Source organism: Equus caballus, chromosome 7 (genome assembly GCF_041296265.1).
Source record: "Equus caballus isolate H_3958 breed thoroughbred chromosome 7, TB-T2T, whole genome shotgun sequence".
NCBI classification, from domain to species: domain Eukaryota; kingdom Metazoa; phylum Chordata; class Mammalia; order Perissodactyla; family Equidae; genus Equus; species Equus caballus.
In genome coordinates, this window is record NC_091690.1 from 98,654,677 (window position 1) to 98,672,697 (window position 18,021).

General features: G+C 45.7%; 1 protein-coding gene across 5 annotated transcripts; it reads left to right on the forward strand.

The window, feature by feature from the left end:
• Positions 1-2,401: 2,401 nt before the first annotated feature.
• Positions 2,402-18,012, forward strand: ARL14EP (ADP ribosylation factor like GTPase 14 effector protein). Of its 5 annotated transcripts, none has more exons than XM_070273497.1 (5): positions 2,625-2,695; positions 6,493-7,040; positions 10,811-11,305; positions 13,308-13,435; positions 14,413-18,012. In XM_070273497.1, the coding sequence occupies exons 3-5, from the start codon at positions 10,880-10,882 to the stop codon at positions 14,639-14,641; spliced, it is 783 nt and encodes a 260-aa protein (XP_070129598.1). In that variant the 5' UTR covers positions 2,625-2,695; positions 6,493-7,040; positions 10,811-10,879; the 3' UTR covers positions 14,642-18,012. The 5 variants fall into 5 exon arrangements, with proteins under 5 accessions (XP_023501976.2, XP_023501975.2, XP_070129598.1 ...); XM_070273496.1 differs by having other exon boundaries at positions 2,625-2,691; XM_070273498.1 differs by lacking the exon at positions 2,625-2,695 and adding an exon at positions 3,278-6,334.
• Positions 18,013-18,021: the final 9 nt, after the last annotated feature.

Below are 18,021 nucleotides of genomic sequence, written 5' to 3' on the forward strand. Positions count from 1 at the left end.
CTTACTTGATCTCCTACAGCTGTGCTATCCAATACGGTAGCCACATGCGGCTACTGAGTACTTCGAATGTGGCTAGCCCAAATTGAGAGGTGCTGGAGGTATAAAATGCACACCAAATTTCTAAGACTTAGTATGAAAAAACAGATATAACATAGTCAGTTAATAATTTTATATTAATTACACGTTAAAACACTGTTTTAGATATATTGGATTAAACAAAATACATTTCTAAAATTAATTTCACCTGTTTCTTTTTACCTTTTAATACTGCTACCAGCAAATCTACAACTACACATGTGACTTGCATTATAGTTCCAATGGGCAGTGCTGCTCCACAGCAAGCTCTTGTGCTGAGAGCCCTACTGTAAGCTCTCCCCTCCCCTGGCTGGGGGGACTCTGCTCCCCGCATTGTCCCGCTGCCCACTGTCTGCTCCTTCTCAGACTGCTCTTCTGAGACCTAACTCTAGTGTTCTCAAATTTTAGTGTGCTGCAAAATCACCCAATCGCCTGACAAAAATGCAGATTCTCGGACCTTCTCTGCAGAGATTCTGATCTGGTATGAACATTTCTTATTAAGAAAATTATTTTCTTCCAGTTCAAATTTCTCTCACCTCCTGCCTCTTCTGCCTACTGTGCATCTTCACTTGGCTCTCAAACTGAACATATTCAACATGTAACTCCTTGTCCCTATTCTCTCTAACCCATTCCTCCCTTTGTCCTCCCAGTTACCCAACCTAGAACCCTAAAAATCACTCCTCCTTCCTCACCTCTGTCTAATCAACTAAAAAACCCAACTAAATCTGCTTGCTTCACTTCTAGCCTCTCTATGCTTTCTTAATTCCCTTAGTTCAGGGTTCCTCAACCTCGGCACTATTTAAACTCTGAACCAGACAGTTCTTTTTTGTGAGAGATTGTCTTGTGCATTGTGGGATGTTTAGCAGTTTCCTTGTCCTCACCCCACTAGATACCAGTAACATGCCCCTCGCTGGAACCACCAAAAATGTCTCCAGACATTACTCAACGTTGGGGGTGGAGGGGGCAATCACCTCTCACCCCATAGAGCCACTGCCTTGGTTGACTGAGCCCTCATCATTAATCCACCGGCATTAGGGCAAGAGTCCACCTCTCCCCTTTCTCCACACTCTTCAGTTAGTTCTACATCGTCTTCAGGATAAAGTCTAGGATCTCTAATGTGGCAGAGAAAAGGCCTGATCTGTCGTCTACTTAGCTCTCCAGCTTCCCACTCCAGCTATACTGAATCCCTTGCAGTTTCCTTAAGGATGGAAGAAAGTCACAAGAAGTGTTAGTCAGAACAAGTGTTAAGTATACTAGCAGCTTATGAGATACATGCAAAACTCCCAGGATGTTTTATATATAGAATATGAGTAAGCATGTACTTTGCAAAACACAGGCAGAATTGTATTAAATATACACAGTAAGTTAGTAAACTTTAAGGCAAGCCAAAGTCAAATCAAAAATATGATGGAACGGAGGGTCATTTACAGTCAATAAGGGATGGAGAAACCCAGGTATGAGTAACTACGCCACGCCCGGGCCGGCAGCTACGTCACCCCATCAGCCACCCACAGGTGACAGGGAGTCGAGTCTCATGCGGCCTCTATCCGAGAAACGCAGATAAACTCGCGTCTGTCGAGTGAGGCGGCTGTGGCAGGCACGCCGCCCCGTCTGGGCAGCCCAGCAGGTGTGCGCCAGCGTCCCCGGGCCCCTGGCCGCCCTCGCAGCCCAGCTTCGCGGAGCACGTGCGCACCGGCCCTGCGATGCCCCCGACATCGGACTGGGTCTGGGGGCCCGTCTCCTCCAGGACAGGCGCCCGCCAGCTCCCACGGGGCGCAGGCCGAGCAGCGGCCCCCGGACGCCCGCTCCGCACGTGCCCCCCGTCCTGCTCTAACTGCTCGCTCCTGTCCCTCCCGCCGGTCCGCGGCCTCTTGGAAAGCAGGATAACCCTCCCCGTTATTGTGCCAGCCACAAGCGAGTACCAGCACCACCGCAGGCGCCCCGCTGCAGACGCGGCTCTGGGGTCGTCCGTCCCGCTCCCCTTCTCCCTCCCTGGCCCAGGACGGGGCAGCCCAGCGGGCGGCGCGGAGGAGACCACCTCCGGGAGGCGTGCGCAGCCCGGCTTCCCACCACCGCTCGGCTGGTCAGCCCCCAGGGCTCTGCCTGTGTGTCCCCCAGGTCCGACGCCGGCCGCGCCCCGGCGCTGCAGAGCCCCCCACGGGCGACCCGCCGTGAGCGCCGGCGGCGAGCCGCGGGAAAGGGACCCGACGTGCACCCCGCCCCGCATCAGGTCGCCTCTCCCGCCCGAGGAGCACACTGAGGCCTTCGACGAGGGCCGGGTCGCGGGAGCCGCCGGCTGCCACCCACGCTCAGGACGGCCGGGCGAGGACAAACAACTCTCACACACGGGCGCGCAGCCCAACCTCCACTCCAGCCGCGGGACAGACGGCGTCCCCGGCGGCCTCTGAGCAACGTCATCTCTCGGCGTCAGGGATGTCCGCGGGGCCCCGCCCCTTCCGTCCGGACGCGGCGGCTCCGCTCTAGGCTCCCCCGGCCCTCTCTGTGGTGGCCCTGGGCCTCTCTAGCCTCGCCCGCCGTGCCCTCAGTGGTGGTGGGGAGGAGCGGAAGTCGGCCGCCGGGTCGCCGAGCTGCCGACGCCGGCGAGGGGAGCGCCGCGTAGGTAGGGGGTCGGCGGGCTCTGGGCGGGGGGCAGGAGGTGTCGGCGGTCCCGGAGCTGGGCGTGGGCGTGTGCGGGTCCCCGGCTGTTCCCTGCGGTGCGCGGCCCTCCGGGCGGGCCCGGCGCGGTCGGGTCGTGGCCGTGGAGGCCGGGCCCGGGGCTGTGGTGGGCCTGTCGCGCCGAGCGGGGCTCCCGCCGCCTCGCGGTTTCCCTGCCTCTGACCGGATCGCTGCGGCCTGAGGCGGGAGGCCGGGCCCGCACCCGCGATCGCGGGGGCTCAGCACTGTGTGGGGCTGGGGACGCGGGGACCGGCAGGCCGGGTTCTGGTGGCGGGAGCCCGGGGCCTGCGGCCGCGCCCGGGCCGGTGACACCGGGACGCGGCCCGCCGCGGAGTCTGTGTCCGGGGCCAGAGCGAGCCTCGAGTCGCGCCTGCCCTCCAGCGCTGAGCTCGCGGGCCGAGGGCCGGTTGGGTCCCCCGAGGGTGCAGACGCCGAGCACCGGCCCCTGGCGCAGTGCGGGGGAGGCCCAGCCGGAGGGGACGGCGGCTCCGGCCTGTCTTGGAGGGTAGGGCAGGGGTGCCCGCGCGGGGAGGACGCTGGAAGGACGGAGGCGCGAGCCTCGCGGGTGCCGCGTCCGCCCTGGAGCCTGCGGCCTTTGGGGCGGGGACCGCCGGTCCCTGGGTGCGGACTGTTTCCCGGGAAGGCGGGCACGTGTTTTCAGCACACGCTTCCAGTTCGGGTGCGCAGTCACTTACTGTGCATACCTCGTGTTGACAGGTGTTCTGACAGCTTGGGCCACGTGCAGAATGAGGTAGAGTGAGCGAAGCTTTTGGTCATTCCTGGTGGCCTGGAAACACCTGTCTTCGTTGAAATGCCTCTTCCCTTCTCTACAGAGGACGAGAGACAGTTTGCAGCTGGGTTGTAGAAACCTGGAAGGTTTAGCTGAATTGTTCAGAAATGCCCCGAGGGCACACGGCGCAAAGCCTTAGGGAATCCGAGGGCGTGCATTGGGCGAGCCCGGAGTAAATCCTTAGGGCGATTTAAGAGGGATTCTTCATAGGCAGTAAAGTTAGGTTTGGTGTTTTAATTCATTCAGTGAATCCTTGAGTGTGGTATCAGGCACGGGCTAGGCGTGGTAGCTGGAGCTCTAAGCCTCGGTTTCCTTCTCTATAAACGGGGGACAGTTCTCCCCTCGGAGCTGTTGTGGGTGAGGCCACGATTGTGCTGGGCGCTGGACCCAACTCTTGCTAACTGCAGGCCGTGGAACGAAATGTTGAAGTGGCCCTGTGGACTGTATTCTTATTTTAAATTCTCTTTTCGTTTCTTGCTGGGCCTGGATCTTAAGGATCGAGACTGTCTCCTCTTGGCTCTTTCTGCCTTCCGTTAGTGCCCGTTCACACACAGCGTAGGTAGTAAGCGTTTGGAGTTTAATTTAATGGGCACGGAAAGTGGCCAGAGGCATGACCTGTGTGTGTGTGCCATGATTAAAGCTGCTGATTCACATACTAGGGGTAGATGAAATTATTTTATTTTCGTTAAGTAAGATAGAACCTGAGAAAATGCCTTATAAATCATAAGACCTTATACTCCACCCCCGCCCCAAGGCATTTTTCATGAAAGGGAAAGATTCTTATAAGTTGGCCTAAAAATTCCGTAAATGTCTTGTTTGGTTAAATTTCCTCTTCATGCTTTTTTTCCTCACTAATTAGGAGACTGGTAACAAACTAAAAAGCTGTATTAAGAGAAATCGACGTATTGGAGCATATATTGCCACATCTCTCCTAAAAATTTTGGGAAGGAAAAAAATGAGTTCCCTTTTTAATCCCCACCTCCCTCTGCTATTGTTTTGTTACTGGCAGCAGGGGTGGGTGTCCTGCCTTAAGTCCTGCACGCGCCCTGGGGTAATGTCCTGGACTTATGTTATTAGGAAGGCCTGCCAGCATCATGGCCTTGCTGGATTTGGCTCAGTCTTCAATCCGTCTCGCCTGTCTGCCTTATAGTTTGGTGACGGGTAGCAGGAGATAATACTTAAAGCTTATTCCCTTCACTGGCAATGTTCAAGACCTGTGAGGAGCAGATGCTTTCGTTTACTACCTAAGGAAGTAAAAGGGTTCCGAAAAGTCTACTCTAGACTTATTTCATTCTTTCTCGACTCTTCTGGGAGTGCTGTAAAATTGTTACATGTTAATCCTAGAATCGCAAAATGTCCTGTATCTAGGCGCTCAGGTGTTGACAATCCTAAGACAAGAAACAGTCCAAAATGCAGGGTTTTTTAAAGAAAATGTCAAATAAAAAAACAAACCCAGAGTTAGTAAGGAGAGACTTTATTTGCAAGAGTTACTGCACAGGCAAGAAGGGGCTGCTGCACCGGGGAGCAGTCTAACCAGAGGATCCCCCGGCGTCTCCAGGAAGGAGTAAGCAGCGCCAGGACAGAGCTGCTTGATGGGAGTGCAGGTTCCAGAATGTCTTGCCCTGGCCAGCCTGTTCTCCAGAGGGCATGCGTGACGGTTCTGGCTGAGGGGAGGCCAAGGCTCGGGGACCTCAGAAAGGAGGGAAACTTGAAGTGCTTAACAAGCAGCTTTGTTTCGATTGTTCAGTGGGACAAGCAGCTCAGCTATCATTCTTAAAGTCATAAATGAGGCAAAGAATGGGAATTTGGAGGGTCTTTGTCCAGGTAATAGGCAAACAAGGGGCATTTTTGAGTCTTATAGAACCATATGGAGAAGAGTAAGAGGATTTCCTTAACTATGGCTCTTGAAGAACCGGATGCACAGTCTCAGGTCAAAGTCAACTTGTCAAAAGGCATTTTTGCTATTTCAAATGGAAAATTATGAAATATACAAATAAAATTCATCCAGACATCTGTAGCAGAAGGCCTTAGGTGACCCGTTGACTCATGCAGGAATTAAATAAGTGTTAGTACTTGTAAATCCTACATCACTAGGTGTAGTTTGAAAGTTTAAGTACTTTTTTTTTTTTTAAGACCAGGATTTCAGCTGTACCGTAGTAAAAGGTTCCTAAAAGGGTTGAGGGCCCAGGGGGAAGGGGACTAATCTAACTTAATCAGCTCTAAATGAACACATTTACGGGTTTTATGTATATTATCCCATAAGAAGCAGAATTTTTTTTTCTTCTATAAGGAATACGAGGGATTATACAAGTCAAAGTGACTGGCTGGAGCAAATTAATCTTTTCCTGTGTTAAAAGACAATTTTCCACAAAAATAGGGACAAGTAAAGTCATGACTTTCACGCAGATATAAAATTATGCTGTTTTAACCAGTTCAAATGACAATCAGGAACAGACTCAGTTGTCGATCTCCAATAGTGAAATAAATGAGCAAATGGAGGCAAACTGTCTTCCCAGTGAGGCCAGGCATCAGCTGAACCCCCACCGGGAGGAGTTTACAGGGGGCACGAGAGTTGTGCTGCGCCGCTGTCAGTCGTCAATGGTAGTTGGTTGTAAAGTAGCTGAAAGGCACAGAAAGATTCAGAGCCCCCTGCAATGAGAGCAGGAGAACCCTGCAGTCTGTGCTCTCAGCAGTGCCGTCTCCCTCGGAGCAGGTGTTGCTCTCTGGGCCTGTTGGATCAGATCTACAGCTGCCCTCCCTGGTCATCTTCCCCAGCGTCAGGCCTCCTAGAAGGCAAGTACAGGTCTGCGTGTGTGTTTCTTACTCTTTTTGATATGCAGTATAAATATAGATGTGTAGTAAATATATTTTTTTGATTGAATTGCCTGAAGCAGTGCATCTCAAACTGCAGTGTGCTTATGAATTACCTGGGGATCTTTTTTCAAATGCAGATTCTTATTCAGTGGGTCTGGAGCCCAGACCAAGACACTGCATTTCGAGCAAGTTCCCAGCTCCTGCCAGCACTGGTCCCTGGACAGTAAGTGGTAGTGCATTTCTGGCGGCTAATTAGAGAAGGTGTCAGATGGTGATTACAGAAGAACGTAGCACCGTGCATCAGGTTCAGGGAGCAACACGAAGCTGCCGGACTGCCGCTGCAAGAAAATAAGTCAACATCGTGTGCCACGTTGCCAGGACACGGGCGAAAGTGAGCGGAGGAAACAGTTGCTAGGAAACAGATCCAAAGGCTTTCCAGCAGAATTGGAGCTTCCGGGAGGAGGACAGAAAGGAGGACACTGGGGGAGACAAAGGGGAGGAGCAGCTGGAGAGTGTCATTTTTAGGAGGCCGGCGGTCGCCTTGCAGGATTGCTGCCGGAAGTGCTGTGCCCCGGAGCCCCCCGCCTGCGCCGCAGCCTCGCGGGTGGGGAGCCCACCAGCCCAGACTTGCGGCGGGAAACCGCGTCCGCACGTGTGCACGCTGTGACCACGACGTTTCACTCGAGTGAGTGCGACCAGGGTGCCGTTGAGTGTTAATCAGTGTGTAAATTTAGTTTCTACTGCAACTGGCAGTTTCTCTCCTGTCGGACAGGATAGGTTCATTTTAAACGGAGCAGGTCCGGCCATTTGGTCACAGGGAGCTCAGGCTTCCTTTAATAGCAGGTGAGGGGGAGCATGTGACACTGGCACCGAAGAAAGCTGTCTGCTTACTGGAAGATGCCCAAAAGTGTAACGTAAATGAGGTGGTGAGAATTAGAAATAGAAATACAGCATGCCCAGTTACATCTGAATTTCAGACAAACAGTGAATTGCTTTCTAGCAATATTTGGCACATAATTAAAATGAAAATTATTTTGTACCTTATCTAAAATTCAAATGTAACTGGGCATCCTGTATTTTACCTGGCGACTCCAGGAGCAAATAATTCTAACTTCACACTGACACCTGAGGGATGGCTGCTTAGAAAATAGTATGTGTGCAGGCAGCTTAATTCCTTCAAGTGTTCCTCCCAAAATTATAGTACTCAGAAGTGTACAGGAACTCCAAATGTTTGGAGGCCACTGTTTACCAGAAGGGGATGTTTTCAAAGACTGATAGGGGCATGGCTCTCTTGAAGCAAAAAATTCAGCTCTACGCTCTCCAGCTAAGAGTCCAGGTCCATCGTAGTTTAAGGTTAATAAAAGAATTGATACTGTTGTGGAAGATGTCCAAGCAAATACTTACCAGGAAAATTGGTTTAATAGGAGTTAATCAGTTGTGTTTCCAAGAGAGTCTAAGATCACTTAGAAGGAGGTATTCAACTTCAGCGGCACAACTTGCAGAGTCTGCTAATAAACTCTTGTGAGCTGTGTAGTAATTTAGCCAAAATTGAAGGAAAATAAAGGAACAGAAGGCCCCGTAGCCAGGGGAAAGAGTTCCCTAATGGGTAAAAATGTTACTGTGGACAGACAGGATTTCCAAAATAAGTTTCCTGAGTCACAAAATACTTTTCCTATCAAATATGGTCAGGGTAGCTCGAGTCTTTGACTGCTAAGAGCTAGTTTTATGTCCTACCCTATTATAGATGAGTGGCTTCAAACTGGTGACAGTTACCTACAAATCGAAGGAATCTGTGGCTTTAATGAGACACTAAGCATTAGCAGTTTCCCTAAGGTGCTGGACGATGCTCATCGGGTTTCCTTCTTTGTACTGACTGTTAAGAAAGGTCAGAGCCAGATGTGCATCCCGTGTCTGCTACGGTGCAGCGCAGCATAGCTGGTGGTGTGGCGTAACCGTATCTCTGGCTTCCTCTTTCTCCACTCCCTAATTCATTTTAACCCACTTTTCTGTTTAAAGAAATGTAATTATTTGTATCATACAGACCATTTTATGTGATGCGACTGGGACCTATACTTGGCAGTTAAGTTTTAAAAGTTGATTAATATAGAATAAAAGAAGATAAATATACTCTGTTTTAATCAGCTTTAAAAATTTTACATTAAAATGTTCTTTTTTTACACTTTAAATTGTACTTTTTTCAACTTTTTTAACTTAGTATGTTAATTAAACATAAATATATGTATTTATTCATCATTTTTTGTCATGTGAGACCAGAGTCTTGTCTTTGCATATGATTCTACTGTTGACAGTTTCTCTCTGCAGAAAACACCTCAGAAAGCGCCTTAGATTTCTAACCAGTTTTTAAACGTAGAGCAAAACTTGTAAAAACCCTTGCAAGATTGCGGAATCCTAGATTTTTTAATACCTTGCCACCACCAGATTTCAATGGTCCACGTCTGTTTTCAACAGCAGTTTTTCTCCTAGTGATTGCAGTTTTTTTAATCTCCTGTTAAGAATTCAACTAAGTTTTTGTGTTTGTTTTCAGAAATATTTAATCATGAAAAATTCCAAATAGGAAGTATGGAAAGTAATGAAACGCTTGTGTACATGCCACCAAGCCTTATCTTCTGTAAATATCTCCCAAAAAAGTGCCTTCCTCCTCAGAGGCAGGCGCACATTGGGATTTCTTACTCTCATGTAGATTTTAGTATGTATTCGTATTTTCATCCATAGACTAGATACTATTCTGTGTGTTTTTTTCCATAAATGATATACTATTTATCCTTTTGCAACTTTTTTCACCTAAGATTGTCTTTGAGATTTATCCATGTTAATACATATAATTCACACAGTTTAATTCATCTTAGCTGTCCTGTAGGAGTCCCCGAATGAGTAACCCACAATTTCTTATCCTTTACAATTAGGTTATTTCCAGTTTTTTACTGTCAAAAGCAGTGAATGCTGGGGCCAGCCTGATAGTGCAGCAGTTAAGTTCGTGCGCTCCACTTCCATGACCCAGGGTTTGCAGGTTCAGATCCCAGGTGCAGACCTACGCACCACTTGTCAAGCCATGCTGTGACAGGAATCCCACGTATAAAGTAGAGAAAGATGGGCATGGATGTTAGCTAAGGGCTAATGGTCCTAAAAATTAGAAAAAAGCAGTGTTTGCTGGAAGTCCTTGCTTATGACTTGTGCTCATAGGGGACATAATTTCTCTAGCACAGACACCTAGAACTGAAAGTGCAAGGTTCTAGGGTGTGCACTTCTTCACTTTTGAGAGAAATTGCCAAAGACATTCTAAAGGAGTTGCAACAATTTGCATTCCTACCAATACATAAGAAGCATGTTAAGAGTTGGCCACATTTTAGCCAGCACTAGTTTATCAGATTTTTTTAATTTTTGAGAAAATGTCTGAGAAATGATATTTAATTTACATTTTCCTGATAACTGTGGGGTTGAACATCTTTGATCTGTTTATTGGCTTTTTTGTTCGCTTCCTCGGTGAATTTCCTGTTTATATTGATTTAGTTTTCTAATGGGTTCTTTGTCATTTTCTAGCTGATTTGTAGAAGTCAGGATTTTTTACATATATTTGGGATAATAATCCTAACAACAGCCTTCAAGTGTGCTCTTTTTTCTCTAGAGTTATACAGAAATGTTTAATTTTGCCGTATAATCAAATGAATCCGTCTTTTCCTTTGATATGTGCTTTCCTGTCTGAGAAATTCTTCTCCGTCCCTGTGTCACACTCTTCTATGTGTTCTTGTAAACATTTTTATGGGTTTTTTCATTTTAGTTCTTTGCTCCTTCTGGAATTGAGTCTTTGTGAGAAAGAGATCATATTCTGTCCTTTTCCATATGGTTAGCTGGTATCCAAGCATCTTTCATTAAATCCTTTTCCCATTAATGTGTAACACCCATTGATTTATAACAACACGTTACACACCGAGCCCCCATCTTTTCATGGATCTGTTTGTCCATGTTATACCAATACCACACTGTTTTAATACTAATAGCTTTATAGAAAATAAATGTCTGGTTTTCTCCCAAGATTATCTTGGTTTTCTTGGACCTTTACTCTTCCACGTAAACCAGCTTGCTAGCCTCCGAGGGGAGTGGTTGGAATGCCTTGGGGGGATTTTGATTGGAGTAGAATTGAACTCATAAATAAATTCCTGGAGTGTTGGCATATTACTGTAGTCAGACTCCCCATGATATATTTCCATGTTTATTTTGATAGCAGGTGTTCTTGTGGAATTCTAGCTTTAAGAGAATGCTTCTAATGTTCTAGGATTAAATTTCATAACGTTTATTCTAGGCTTTTGGTAAATACTTTTCTATTGCTTGCTTGCTAAGGGTTTTCTTTCTTTTAAACAGGCATTGAATTTTATCAAGTGGTTTTTCAGTTTCCCAGATAAAAAGTGCAGCTCAAATCTGACTCTGCTCTTTCTCTAGGGCGACCAGCATATGACCTAACAGAGAGCTCTCAAGACCAAATCAAGCAGAAGTTGGCTAGAATCAAAAATGATGGATCCGTGTTCCGTGGGAGTCCAGCTCCGTACCACGAATGAGTGCCATAAAACCTACTATACTCGTCACACAGGTTTCAAGACTTTGCAGGAATTGTCATCAAATGATATGCTTTTACTTCAGCTTAGAACTGGAATGACACTTTCTGGGAACAATACAATTTGCTTCCATCATGCAAAAATCTACATTGACAGATTTGAGGATTTGCAGAAGTCATGTTGTGACCCATTTAACATCCACAAAAAACTAGCCAAAAAGAATTTGCATGTAATTGACTTAGATGATGCCACTTTTCTGAGTGCGAAATTTGGTAGACAGCTTGTGCCCGGTTGGAAGCTCTGTCCGAAGTGCACACAGATAATCAACGGAAGTGTGGATGTCGACTCTGAAGACCGGCAAAGGAGAAAGCCTGACTCAGACGTATGTAGAGTAGTCATTTTTTCTGCTGTGTTATTTCTGCAGTGTGGGGTTGTTTAGCTATAAGGAAATCACATCTACTTTATTCTTTATTATACTAATTAGCATGCAGTAAAGATAAAGTTAGGGAAGTGAAAATAAATGGTCTTTCTAAATATTTCCGTATACCCAGATTGGATAATAAAGAAGATAGGTTTGGGAAAGGAGTAACATAATATGCCTGAGACTCTTGAGCTACGAATCCTAGTGCTAAGACAGTAAGAGTAACCTTTAGAATGTTCTGGCAAAGCCGGGACTTAACTGTCTTAGTTTCTCTTCTGATACCAAAGTAACTCAGTGGGACATGCCAGCCAGCTACGGTCTATAAAGCAGGATCAATTTCCCTTTTTATGAAGAACTTGAAAATTAGTGATTTAAAAGGAACGTCAGAGAAGCGACTTGCAGTAACTATTTCAGCCTTTCTTTCTTCTTTGGCACTGTCCCATTCTTGTTGGGGTTTTTAAGATGCTCATGAGCTTCCTTTGCTTCTAGCTCTGAATTCTTGCTTGGTATGGTCAAGGCTAATTTTAGGCCTCCTTGTGGTCAAAAAGCAGGCATTGTTACATTGTAAGTATTAAATATTTTATAACTCTTTCGTATTCACAGAGCGTCAGTCAGATTATGTAACCGTATCAGAACAGCTGAAGATTTCATAATGCTGTCTTTGGTGTAGAATAAGGGCAAGTGTGTCATAGGAGCACTTCTCAAAACTTCTGTTTATAACTGATTTATAATTCTTGCTGCTGGGATATTTTTCTTGATTTTCTCCTTTTCGTTATATTAATAAACCTAATTAAAATACTAATTATATGTAGTGCTTTTCTTTTTTTGTGTGTGTGTGAGGAAGATTCGCCCTGAGCTAACATCTGTTGGCAGTCCTCTTTTTTTGGCTTGAAGAAGACTAGCTATGAGCTAACAGCTATGCCAGTTTTACTCTATTTTGTATGTGGGTCACCCCCACAGCATGGCTAAGTGGAGTAGGTCAGCTCCCAGGATCCAAACCTTTGAAGCAGGGCCACCGAAGCAGAGCACATGGAACTTTAACCACATGGCTGTGGGTTGGCCCCATATAGTGCTTTCCTTTTGCACTCCCCTCAGAGGCAGATCTCCAGGGTCCAGAGTTACCTTGAGGTCCCCAAGGTGCTTGCTTCTGTCACTGTAGATGTCTTTTTCACTTTATTTATCTGTTGCTCTCATGAAATGTATCACATAAAGTTTTCTCCCCCAAGTAATGAACTTAAATCCTTAACCATCAAAACTTTATTTTACCAAAGCTTTTTTTTTTCTTTTGCAGATTAGCCCTGAGCTAACATCTGCTGCCAATCCCCCTCTTTTTGCTGAGGAAGACTGGCCCTGAGCTAACATCCATGCCCATCTTCCTCTACTTTATATGTAGGACACCTGCCACAGCATGGCGTGCCAAGCGGTGCCATGTCCGCACCTGGGATTCGAACCAGTTAACCCCGGGCCGCCGAAGCGGAACATGCAAACTTAACCACTGTGCCACCAGGCTGGCCCCTGCCAAAGCTTTTTAAAAGATTGTAATACTCTTTCAGAACTTGGAACCATATTACTTCTGTTTTTAAAAACATACGTAATAATAATAGAACGTTTTCTTAAGGACTCAGGGCCACTGTTGGGAACGTCAGTCGCGTGCCAGCGGGTGGATGCGGCTTTTCTGCTTCCTCGCCACGTTGGCTGTTTCCACGCGTCCCCCGCCCAACGTGCCAGAGACTGAACCTAGATCCTGAAAGTGGTGTAGGGAAGTTGACCCGTACGCTTTGAGTTTGGTCCAGACCCTGTAAGTTTCGTTGCACTTGTGCTCTAGAACCTTTTTTGTCTGTTTTGTGGGTTCCAGACTGTCTTCCGGGTTAAGGAATAGTCTGGATCCACATCCAGTGAAGTGCTAATCTGCCTGTGGTCTGACGTCGAGATTGAGTTGATGATTTTGTCTGCCTTTATTCAGGGAAGAACTGCTAAGGCTTTGAGGTCGCTGCAGTTTGCAAACCCAGGAAAGCAGACGGAGCTTGCCCCAGAAACTGGCAAAAGAGAGAAAAGAAGGCTCACGAAGAGCGCGCCCGCCGGCTCAGACAGGTAGGCCCTGCTTACGTAAGGCACACGCTGACTTGCTGCTTCCTGTCTCCTTTGCCCATCTTTCTCTGACGTGTTGAATTTTCTGGGTGAATATTTTAAATTGGATAATCTGAAATTGGTAAAACCTCTGAGGGCCTCATGAAATTAAGGCATCCCTTTGAACTCTAAAAATTTGTTTCTAAGAAAGTATCAGTAAAGTGAACAAGAAAATAACTTTTGGCATGAAAATTAAAATTTAGTACTTAGAATTAAAGTAATTCACTTTTTTGAAAAGCATCAATACTATGTAATTGGTGTGTCTCTGCTCTTTGACAGCTAAAAAGTGAGGGTTATTAGAATGCGGGGTTGCTTTTTATTTTTTACATGTGTGAAATAGAAACAGTTATGGTACAATCAACAGAATGAACGAGGAAACTAAATTGTTTAGAATATGACATTTTAAATTGACCATTTGTAAAATGTAAACTGACAAAGCTTAGTGTAATCATTCACAATATTCTAGCTATGCCATTTATTCCATCTGTCATTTATTCCATTGAGTCATTCAAGTGTTTTTAGGCCAGATTTGCTAGAGTCCATTAAAGAACAAGAGACAGATTGATTACAATATAAAAATCAATAGGGTGGTATACCGTCCTCAAAATAAAACTGTTCACAAAGCAGTGAAGAGACTAACCGCCCGTGAAACGCGGCGTACTGACCAGCCAGCCTCGGCTGAACGCGCTTCCGAGTGGACCCGAGAGCAGACCCTGCTTCCCGGGTTGGTCTCGGAGCTTCAGTGAGGGCTCTGTCTGCCCACGTGGCGCGCGTGTCCTCCTAACTAGAGCAGCCTTGTGTCTGGAAGTTACATAGCCGTTTGGCAGGACTTCAGCCTTCATTCAAAACACTTCGTCTCCTTAAATTGCTTTCATTACCTCGTCTTTGGTTTGGAAATGGTGTACTTTTGAGGTGTGGCTCACTTGTATCTTGCTGTCCAGACAGGTGATACCAGCGAAGAGCAAGGTCTACGACGGCCAGGGCCTGCTGATCCTCAGCGGCATGGACCTCTGCGACTGCCTGGACGAGGACTGCCTCGGCTGCTTCTACGCCTGTCCCGCCTGCGGCTCCACCAAGTGCGGCGCCGAGTGCCGCTGCGACCGCAAGTGGCTGTATGAGCAGATCGAGATTGAAGGAGGGGAGATCATTCATAACAAACACGCTGGCTAATCTGTGGCATCAAGTTACGGATCTTTGCAGGCCCTTCTCTGGTTCTAAAATTCTTCCATTCTCAGCTACATTTTGAAGTTGATTGCCCAGTGACAGAAATTCGAAGACGCTGCATGCCTCAGCGTGCGTTCGTTGCGTTTGGGGGCTTTAGCCTTCATTATTGGATGTGAATTCAGGTGGGCCCTTCCTCAGCAGTCAGCCCTAAGCCTGTCAGGGTCACTGTAAAAAGTAGGCTCTAGGCATTCCTCAGTTTGCACAGTTCCCCGTCCACAAGTCTCGATGGCAGTGATTTAGGTAAATGACACCAGTGCCCTGAGAGCACAGTTCGAGTCTCAGCCACCACAGTGTATGGACTGTAATTACGTGACGTGCAAACCCCCTGCGGGCTCTTCCGTGTGCCGGTCACTGTGTGAGTAGCAGATGTGCTTCAGGACCGGGACCAGTCCCGTCCTCCTCTCAGACTCTGCCGGTGATGGGCCGCACGTCTGCTACTCAGCGTATTCCCAGACAGCAAAGCACAGAGTGTGTTGTCTCTTTGTCACCCATGTGACATTTTACAAAAGTAGATAAAACCTGGCCAAGAAATATGAAAGTGCAGCAAAGAAATGAAAAATGATAGCACCAGAAGGGAGATTTGACCAAAACTGGAGGTGCGGAAGAAATCGCTGACATGGGGCTTTGGCCCTGCTGTCCTAGAGGCCCTGGCAGGGCAGCAGGGGGCTCAGGGAAGGCAGACTCACCATCGGAAGGAGGGGAGTGGTGGTGATGAAAAGGGTGAGCATGTCCCAGAGGCCGTGAGGGTGAGACCCCCACATTAGAGGGGTCGCAGAAATGTCGCAGGCCTTGGTGGAAGCTCATCCAGAGATAAAGGAGCATGACAGTTGGCCATGGTACAGAAAAGACGCTATGCATTGTAGGTTATTTCACCAAAACAGAAGGCAAGTACTGTTCAAACTAGTCTTGATTAGCTTTTTACAATGAGATAGCACTCTAAATTCTCAGTGATTCTAATGTTTTAAGTTATGTTGTCCTAAAATACCTTTTACAATTTTTTCAGTTTCTTTTACATTTATAACTGACAATAAGAGTTTTTAATATTTGGACAGATTTTTAAAACTCACGGAACAATCATAATTTTCCCCATTGAAGGTTAAGATTGCTGTGAATGGCCATTTTTGTGGTCGCACGCTGCCCTGTAAGGAAGATGGCCTGTGGCTGAGAACAGTACCCACTTCCGGGAAAATTAATTTTGACGCAACTAAGTGGTTGAGTGTTAAACTATTTTGGGGATAATCTACATATCAAAGCGCTAAAATATATCAATTCTCCCCACTTACTCTTCAAAAATAAATATTTTAATGCTGTAAACCTTTTTCATTGTTTCTAACATGTATTCTTGGTGAAAAGTTGTTCTTGGTGGTAAAAATCTTACTCTTTCTCTATATAAAGCACAGATATACACACAATACATACACAGATATACATTGTATCTGTGATACTGAAATTTTATAAAGTGTTGATTAGGATTAAAAGGACTAAATAAAGCTCCTTATGGGAGGAATAAATTTTTTTTAAGAGGTTGAGAAGCAGTAGCTGAGACAGTATCAGTTATCTGGAAGTTGAATCTTGACATTGGAGTTTGTACGGGTGCCGTTAGGAGGGTGGGGCCGAATGATCGCTTCTTCTCTTATTTAAGACAGCTCCCTGTCGCTCTGTTTAAAATCTTTCATCACCTAGGACATTGCCACTCAACTGGGGCTTTGTTTTCCCTGAATAGAGTTTAATCAACTGAACTTTCAACAATTGGAAATATTTTGTAGCCATTGAAACTGAATTTATAGAGCCGATTTGATTAAATTGCCCAGTAGAGGTTGATTTTTATTCCTGTGCATTTTGGTGTCTGTTTAAAATGACTGGTTCTGCTTTGACGGAATGCCATTTTCAACCATGAAATTAAATATCATTTTTAAGTTATAATCGTTCACTGATGTAGTTATCAGAAGTACAGTTAATCAATTTTTTGATCCATGTGTTTCAACAGAGCACTAGCAAAAAGAATATTTTAGATTTTTTTAAGGATTGGCACTTGAGCTAACAACTATTGCCAATCTTCTTTTTTTTTTTTTTTCATTCTTCTTCCCACAGCCCCCCAGTAGATAATTGTGTATTCTAGTCATGAGCCTCTTGGCTGTGCTATGTGGGATGCTGCCTCAGTGTGGCCTGATGAGCGGTGCCATGTCCGCACCCAGGATCCAAACCAGTGAAACCCTGGGCCACTGAAGCAGAGCGCATGAACTTAACCACTCGGCCATGGGGCCGGCCCCTATTTTAGCCTTATATACTTAAATCAAATGCTAGATTTTTTTTTTCTGAATTAAGGAAGTATTTTGTTACAGAGGATACAAACACAGACTCCAGTTTTACCTGAACTTCCAGGATCATTGGACCTTTTCACTTGCCATTACTACCATCATTGCTGTTGCTTCTGAGTATGATTTAGTATATTGCTTAGTCTCTTCACAGGGACAAATTAAAATCTTAGATTCTTTTGTTTAAAACAGGAATATCTTTTCAATGGAATAAATGGCTTTAAAATTCAAATTGTTGTAGTTCAGCATTCCTTAGAACAGTTCTCTGTTGTCTTTTTTGTTTGTTCGCAGGGAAAGATTGGCCCTGAGTGAACATCTGTTGCCAGTCTTCCTCTTCTTTTTACCCCTCCCCAAAGCCCCAGTGCATGGTTGTATAGCCTAGTTGTAAATCCTAGTTCTTGTGTGTGAGCCACTGCCACTGCACAGCGACTGACAGATGGGTGGTGTGGTTCTGCGCCTGGGAAACAAACTCAGGCCACTAAACTGGTGAGAGCACATCAGAGCTGGCTCATTTCTCTTAGTTTTGAAAGATGGTAGTAATTAAGTTTTTCAAGGGATAATTTCTTGAAGAACAATTTTGCTAATATTTGTTCATTATGCTTATTTAGGAGATCAAATTTTTAATGAGCATGCAGAATGTTTACAGAGAAAGGTATATCTGATTTAGAGTAGGCTGTAATAAAGCTGTGTTTTGGAAAAGTTATATCACAAGTCCACTTAGTGTTTTTAATACAAAATTACAGAAATTTAGAATACAATGAAATTTAGATCCTTTTTATATTTTGCAAAAGTATGATGCAAGGTGGATAAATTGTTTTAGAATGCTATTAATCTAAAAAGCAAAAATAAAAGTTAAATAAATGCTTAGCTTCTGCTGTATTTGGGTCCTACCAGTGGAGAAGTCGATGTAAGGGCACAAGCATTGGTCTCGCACACTGTTGGTCACAAATGCTAAAGTAAAATGCATGTGTATATTTGAATAAAATAAATGGTATCCCACGAGATCTTTTT